The sequence below is a fragment of the Notamacropus eugenii genome, chromosome 2, assembly GCF_028372415.1.
Source record: "Notamacropus eugenii isolate mMacEug1 chromosome 2, mMacEug1.pri_v2, whole genome shotgun sequence".
Taxonomy (NCBI): domain Eukaryota; kingdom Metazoa; phylum Chordata; class Mammalia; order Diprotodontia; family Macropodidae; genus Notamacropus; species Notamacropus eugenii.
The window spans coordinates 75,155,686-75,163,734 of record NC_092873.1 but is presented as its reverse complement, the minus strand read 5'-3'; the positions used below and the strand labels follow the sequence as shown (position 1 = coordinate 75,163,734).

The 8,049-nt window shown below is 42.1% G+C and overlaps 2 protein-coding genes across 2 annotated transcripts; both read left to right on the top strand.

Moving 5' to 3' along the window:
* The first annotated feature begins 2,191 nt into the window (after positions 1 to 2,191).
* Positions 2,192 to 2,709, top strand: LOC140525547 (histone H2A type 1-like). The gene has a single exon (XM_072641046.1). It carries the CDS (start codon positions 2,250 to 2,252, stop codon positions 2,640 to 2,642), a length of 393 nt encoding a protein of 130 aa, XP_072497147.1. The 5' UTR covers positions 2,192 to 2,249; the 3' UTR covers positions 2,643 to 2,709.
* A 2,099-nt stretch (positions 2,710 to 4,808) lies between these two features.
* On the top strand, positions 4,809 to 5,319 carry LOC140525538 (histone H3-like). The gene has a single exon (XM_072641034.1). It carries the CDS (start codon positions 4,859 to 4,861, stop codon positions 5,267 to 5,269), a length of 411 nt encoding a protein of 136 aa, XP_072497135.1. The 5' UTR covers positions 4,809 to 4,858; the 3' UTR covers positions 5,270 to 5,319.
* Positions 5,320 to 8,049: the final 2,730 nt, after the last annotated feature.

Here is an 8,049-nt window from a genome sequence, read left to right as displayed (position 1 = left end):
CTGTCCTACTTGTAGTGCGCGTATTCAAATGAGAGATTAGAAAACTCTAAAGTCTGATTGGGTGAAGCACCTTAAGCCGTTTCCCTATTGGGAGGAGCACATGCAAATTTACTAGATACCACTTCTGATTTTTAGTTGGATGGTTAATTTTTTAAAAAAGGGTTTTGAACCAATGGAACAGCTTTGCTTGTATCCTACCCCTTTTTGGAGTTCGATTGTGGGTCAGAAAGAATTTTTAAAATCCTTTCCAGATTGTTTCTGTTTAACTTGGCTGAATCTCTTGGTGGCGCTACAAAGAGTCCTTGACATGTTATGTAGAGTTGCTGGCTGACGTTTTTACTTATGATTGGTAACCTTAATTTTACTCAGTGCTTGGTAATCTTAGCAGTTACGTGGCAAAGAAGATAGAGCACTTGGCTGGTAATCAAGAAGGCTCGTGTTCATGAGTCCAAATTCCATCTCAGACACTATTTGTATGAATGGCCAAGTGATTTAACCCTGCTTGCCTGTTTACTGAATATATTATGCTAAAAAGCAAGGCAGCAAGCACACAGCCATTGGTGACTGGGAAAATTCATACTTGACTATGAATGCCATCGTGGAACTGGAGTACCATACTGATGAACTTCTCTGGGCAACCAAATTTTGCCATGATCTCCTGCAAGCCTTCATGACTGACAGTATGTCATCAAAGTTCAGTGGCAAGACAAAAGTTGAGATGACTGGTGATAGCTTGGGATGCAGTAGATGACCTTGGCATCTTCTATGACTAACCAAGCTCTAAGTGCTTCACAGTACCTGCTTCAGCCACCTTCATGTCCTTTGAAACAAATTGTTCTCACCCACCCATTCTGCCAGGGAAAGTCTTCACATCCCCCTAATTCACCAGTGGGTTTGAGGCCTATCCATTACCCTCAGACCTGGTTTAAGCCATCTGCTGAAACAGTTTACTAGGACGTGGCTATGCATACTACAGCTTCTTGGAGACACAGATGAGAGTTGGGTGGCAGGTGGGCCCCAAAGGTGGAAAGGGTTCTGCAACCCTCACATCTGAGGTACTAGTCTTCATTGAACACCTATAGACACCTAAGAGGGCAGCTAGGTGGTGCAGTGGATAGAGCACCAGTGCAGAAGTCAGGAGGACCTGAGTTCAAATCTCTCCTCAGACACTAGACACTCACTAGTTGTGTGACCTTAGGCAAGTCACTTAACCCCAGTTGTCTCATCCTGGGTCATCTCCAGTCATCCTGATGAATATCTGGTCACTGGATTCAGATGGCTCTCGAGGAAAAGTGAGGCTGGTGACCTGCATAGCCCTCCCTCACTCAAAACAAAGTTAAGTGCAAGTCATGTTATTATTTCTCTGACAGCATGGTCTTCAGCAAGGAAGGACAGACACAGATATACACCTATTAATAACTATATACAAACAAGATATATACACATTATATAGATGGTAAGTTACACAGGGAAGGCATTAGCAGGTAGGTGGACTAGGATAGATTCCAGAAGATGAATTTGAGTTAAATCTTGAAGTTATGGGAGTTTAGAAGCTAAGGGAGGAGGAAGAGCATTCCAGGCAGTCCCTCAGCCATAGGGGACTAACCACTTCAAAGGAATGAAATTAGGAGATGGAATGTGACATGCAAGGAATAGCAAATACATCAGCGTAATTGGATTGGAGAGTTTTGGCTATGCTGCATGTCTGAATGCTCTCCTTCCACACCACAACTGCTCAATTTCCCTGACTTCTTTTAAGACATCTCAAATCCCACCTTAATGCAAGAGGTTTTTCCTTCTCCCCACAGCTGATGGTGCCTTCCCATATGAGTTTACTTTCCATATGCTTTGTAAAAATTATTTACATGGTATAAACTACCAGTTATTGTTCACCTACGGTCCTCATTTTCTCATTGTGCCTCTGTTTCTGTCTGTTGGCTGTCGCTTAACATTAGAGGGCCAGTATTCCCCTTACTCTGTCTTCCTTCTTTCCCTTCCGCCACTTCCTCCCCTCCACTTTTATTTAATATCAGAATCTTCAGTAGATTGACTTTTGGAAGGGGATGGCAGTTTGTAAATATAACAGATCGAAAATCAGTTTTTCTATTGGCTACTATAAATTAGCCAATCAGAGTGCTTTGTTTTCGCGCTCAGACCACTTTATAAATGGGTCACTTTGTGCATTTGGTGCATTACTTCGGCTTTTGTTGTCCTATTCGAACTCCTACAGCACTCTTCAGTTTGTTACCATGTCTGGACGTGGAAAGCAAGGTGGTAAAGCTCGTGCCAAGGCCAAGTCGCGTTCCTCTCGGGCTGGTTTGCAGTTCCCAGTGGGCCGTGTACATCGGCTACTTCGAAAAGGCAGTTATTCCGAGCGAGTAGGAGCTGGAGCACCGGTGTATTTGGCCGCTGTACTGGAATATCTGACAGCCGAAATCTTGGAGCTAGCTGGGAACGCAGCTCGGGACAACAAGAAAACGCGCATCATTCCCCGGCATCTTCAGTTGGCCATACGCAACGACGAGGAACTCAACAAGTTGCTAGGCAAAGTCACCATTGCCCAGGGTGGCGTCCTGCCCAACATTCAGGCGGTCCTGCTGCCCAAGAAGACCGAAAGTCACCACAAAGTCAAGGGCAAATAAGGCATTTGAGACAGTCCTGTGTTTTTGCCTTTGTCCCTGAAAACCAAAGGCTCTTTTAAGAGCCACCCACATTTTCAGAGAAAGAGTTGATTCATTTTCAGTCATAAGTGTAACAACATAGTGCGATTTAAAAATTTTTGATTATGCAATATTTTTTTTAGCGAAGCAAAACCTATCCGTTGTTCCCCCATCCAGCACTACTTGCTGAGAAGGAATTTATCCATAATTTGTAAGAGGGTATGAAGTTTTGATAGTGCTAATTTGGGAGGTTAGGGTCTCACTAAATCATTTAAACCTAAAATTATTAGTTTTAGATCCCTTAGAAAAGGTTACTTCTGAGGGAAGAGGTACACATTCTGCTTTCTCTTAAATTCTAAAGGATTTTTTCCCCCGTGTTTTGGTAAAAGCACAACCACCTCATTAAGGTTCAAGTGATGCTGGCAAATTCTCATATTTAAGGTTCTTAAAATGATAATAGCATGCCCAACAAAGAATGGTCTTTTGTCCTCGGTCGCCGCGGAATTTAGAGCCTTCGGTACTTAAAGGCACTCTCCTCTCCTTCGCCCAAACTCTCAACCGACCATGAAGGCAGGAACAGTAAGACTTACAATAAAAAGCGGTTACGTTAAGAGTACTTTCCACAAAAATTGAGGGAAGTCGGAACCACGGTGATATGGTTCCATTTCCCCTTCACTGCCTCCCCTCTGTCTTAACCTCCCTTCCAGTGCTGGAGGAGGTCAGGGTTAGAACTGAGAACACACAGAACAGATTAATGGCCGAAATTCTGCTCTCTAGCTCAGCGCTTGGCAGGTTGAGGGTAATCCTTGGTTTCGGTTTCCCTTTTCTGTTTTCTCAGGTATTCTGGCTCGTTAGGGTATTTCCTACAATGTACAATTATCTCTACTTCAGACAGTCAGGCATTCTAGCAAACCAACCCCAGTCCTGGAATGTTAGTTTAAGGGGAGCAGACTTGAAGACCTTTGGAGCTCCCAAAGCAGAACTCCTCTGAAGGGAACGAGATAGGGAACGGGGAGAGGGGTGGTGAGGAAGTTCATTCTTGTGTCTCCTCCTTCTTCCTGCTCCACCACTAGCCCCCATACCCAACGCCTCTCACATGCCCCCCACTACTCAGCATCCCGAGCGAAAATACTCCTTGACTGCGCGGAGTCTGCCGCTTATCCTACTGCCGCCTAAATTCTAGCTCCCACAACAGGGTGTCATGCAGCGAATCTTAACTTTTTGTATGTTTAATGAACCCCTTTGATAGTCTGGTTAAGCCATTCTCAGAACAAATGCTTCTTTTTTATTGAAGGATATTCCGAACTAGCGGTTAATGAAATAAAGATTTAACTTTCCCTCTGTAACCAAGTTTACGGACTCCCGAAAGCTATCCACAGCTTCTGTGAATCCCAGGCTAAGAAGCTCTGATTTAAGTGGAAAGAGCCCTGAATTAAATGAGAGTTGATTTATTGTCAATAGAGCTAAACTTCCTTACAGCTAGAAATCATGATAAAACATTGAAATGGCTGAATTCACATAAAGACAATTCGACTTTTAGTATTGAAATCTCTGGGAAATTCTTATCCAATTCAATAAAATGGATTACATGTAACCGATGTTTATAACAGCTAGGAAAATTTTTTAAAAATATGATTTTATTAACCTTATTCCACTATGCATTGTTCTCAAATATTTTAAAATCACATTCACGCGTTCTCCACCCCCATCTCTTTCCACGAGATGTGATTTGGTCAAAAAAATAGGGCAAATACTATAAAATAAAATCATGTTTCTGTCTCTTTCTCCTGGGTTTTGTTGGTAATTCACAGAGAATCTATTTCTTCTTTCAGAGAGATAAATCATTCTTTCAATAACAAGTCACAATAGAAAGTTTTTAAAAATCTCCAGAAAGACCAATCACAAACCAGCGCGGGCTTTTAAAATGTTAATGGGGAGGGAAGGAAATCAGTTTTATTCTCACGAACGTTTTGATTCTAGAAGCAAGGAAAATAAATCTTCAGAATTAACTTTGCTCGTTAAATTGGCTTTTTACTCACTGGAGCTAGAGGATTGAATTGAAAACCAATCAAGACATAACGCGGGACTTTCGAATGTTGTTTTGTCCAATCAGGAGAGAGTCACTTCTATAAATATAGCCAGGAACACTAGGATTGTACTTGCGTTACGAAGAGCTTGCTTTAGGTTGTATTTGCGAAATGGCTCGTACCAAGCAAACTGCACGTAAATCCACTGGCGGGAAGGCACCTCGAAAGCAACTCGCTACAAAGGCTGCCCGCAAGAGCGCGCCGGCTACCGGCGGCGTGAAGAAGCCTCACCGCTACCGGCCCGGCACCGTGGCGCTGCGGGAGATCCGGCGCTACCAGAAGTCCACCGAGCTGCTGATCCGCAAGCTGCCCTTCCAGCGGCTGGTGCGCGAGATCGCGCAGGACTTCAAGACCGACCTGCGCTTCCAGAGCTCGGCCGTCATGGCCTTGCAGGAGGCCAGTGAATCCTACCTAGTGGGACTATTTGAGGACACGAATCTCTGCGCCATCCACGCCAAGCGGGTGACCATCATGCCCAAAGACATCCAGCTGGCTCGCCGCATCCGCGGAGAAAGGGCTTAAGCCATGAGAAGGCGCGAAATAAAATCCAAAGGCTCTTTTAAGAGCCAACATGTATTCACAATGAGTGCTGTAATAACACTTTAAGTACTGACGCAAGTAGTAAGTAGTACGTGTAACGACTAGCTTTGTGTTGAAACTCGTAAGATTTTTTTCTTTCCAAAATTGCATTTGAAGTGTAGTCTGTCCATAGTATGAGGGAAAATACTCTTAAAATAAGTTGCTATTTTCTAGAAATTCTTGATCTCAGTTCAAGATTGTTATTTAATCTCTTTTTGCAAAAGGTCTTCATTGAACATAATTTTAGTATTTGCTCAGTAATATTCTTTCGTCCATTAAGCATTTTTGTGAGTTTCTGTTCTAATGCCAGGTTTTTATAACGGTGCCATGCACACCGGAATCGTGTTTCCTCCATATTCCAACAAATGAGGTGAAGGAGATACTGGCAAAAGACATACTAACAGTGAGGTTAATAAGAGAGAAAAGCGAGCTCTTGGAGAATTGCCTTTTTTTTCCACTTCAGTGAAATAGGAAGCACGTTTCTCAGTTGAGTATAAGGGAGGAATCTTGGGTTGATTTGAGTAAGTGGAAAAACTAGTGTTCAGGGTGGAGAGTTGGTTAGGGAGGTAAGGAAAGTTTTTTGATGCAGTGAGGGGCCAATTGAGGTTATGTAACGAATATGTATAATGCACCTAGTCTGTACGATTGGGGATTTTCAAGGAAACAAGGCTGCCCACAATGATCCAAGGTTGAGGCCTGACCAGTTAGTGGTATCCTTTGTGTCAAAAGACTTGATATAACTGTACTAACTTTGGAAGACATAAAGTAGTTACAAGTTGCCTTTCAAAATGACTGGACCAATTCACAACTCCACCAGCAGTGTATTAGTGTGCCTGTTTTATCTCAGCGTTTCCCAAAATTTGCCATTTTTTTCGTCATTTTTGCCAATCGGATAGGCATGAAGCAGACCTCCAGAGTTAATTTGCATTTCTCAAATTACTAGTGATTTGGAAGTTTTAAAAATAGCTATAGCTTGTGTTTCTTTCTTTGAAAACTACCTGTTCATGTCCTTTGGCCATTTTTCTTTCTTTGTAAATAAATATATTTGTAAATGTCAGTTCCTATGCTTAGAAATGAAGCCTATATCAGCAAAATCTGCTGCAAAATTTCACCCCATCCCAAAAAGTTTTTTTCAATCATAGCTGCTACTGTTTGTCCTTCATTCTTCAAGAGGACCATGACATCAGGTGAATTGGATTTAAGTGAGGAAGGGCTGTGCAAAGTCACCAGCCTCACTTTCTCCTCTGCAAGAGAGATCAGGACAATTGGAGATTGCCCAGGATGCAGTGGGGTTGGCTTTTTCAAGCTGTGGCCTTTAACAGGTCTAAGTTTGAAAAAAGGAGGCAAAGAATGGCCTCTTAAAAAAAAAAACAAAACAAAAAACAACAGATCTGGGAAGGGAAGACCCTCTAGGTTTCTGGCAAAACCAAAAACAATCATTGTTTACATTCATTCTGAGCCAGTCAGGAGCCAAACAGTGACCAAGTAGGGCTTGGTTTGGAACCAGAGTAATTTAGGGTTTAGGCTTGTCTTTAAGAGATAAAAAATGAGAATAAGAGAAAAAAGTTTCAGAAATAAAAATTTACTCCCTCTGGATAATCTTTTTTCTCTGCTATTGTATTTTCTCACTTGGCAACTGCATCAGTCTCCTCGGGTTTAGTTATCTCTATGTAAATAATTCATATGTATACATATACACATAAATATGTATGTGCATATATATACATATACATATATGTGTGTATATACATATACATATATATATATATATCCTACCTAGACTGTGAATTGGGAAGAGGGTAGATGTTATTTTCTAGTGGCTCTGATATGAGTCATGTCTGTTTTCCCTAACCAGTGAATAAGCTCTTTCTTGAAAAATGAGGAGGAAGATAATGATAAGAATGAGTAGGAGACTGAGGAGGGGAAAAACTCTGGAAGTCGGGGACTGGTTTATTTTTATTTTTTATCCTCAGCATACATCACAGTGGAACCTGGCATACAATAAGGCTTGTTGTTTGACTGACCAATTTCCTGACAGCTCTCCCAGGAACCTGTTTCACTGTGGAGTGTAGGGGTTCAACATCCTCACAATCCTATAAATCAATCTAGAAATTTGTCAAATGATGACTATGTGCCTTGAAGGGAGCTAGGGGTTCTAAAATGCAGAGATGAAGAGGGAGAACATTCCAGGCATGGGGGACAACTTTTGCCTAGGCAGACATGCAAGAATTCATGTCTTGTGTGGGGGATAGAAGAGTAGCTAGGTAGCACAGTGGATAGAATGCTGGGCCTGGAGTCTGGAAGACCTGAGTTCAAATCTGATTTTTGACACAAACTAGTTGTGTTACCCTGGGCAAGTCACTGTTTGCCTCAGTTTCCTGATCTGCAAAATGAGTTGGAGAAGGAAATGGCAAACCATTCCAGTACCTTTGCAAAAAAAAAAAAAAAAGGCAACCAAATCCAATGAAGAGTCAGACATAACTGAAATGACTGAACAACAAATGTCGTATCACAACCAGTCCAATTTTACTGGACCACAGAGAACACAAGAGGGAGCACTATGTGATAAACTTGGACCAGGGCCAGATCAAATAGGATTTTAAATGCCAATCCAAGGACTTCTAGTTTAAGTTAAAGGTAATGAGGAGCCACTTAAGTTTCTTCAGCGGAGGAGAGGAGAGGGTTAGGCCTCTGCTTTGATATTATCTCTTTGGTAGCTATGT

Excerpts from the sequence above, each read along its gene's own strand:
- LOC140525547 (XM_072641046.1), top strand. The coding sequence starts at position 2,250 with ATGTCTGGACGTGGAAAGCAAGGTGGTAAAGCTCGTGCCAAGGCCAAG.
- LOC140525538 (XM_072641034.1), top strand. The coding sequence starts at position 4,859 with ATGGCTCGTACCAAGCAAACTGCACGTAAATCCACTGGCGGGAAGGCA.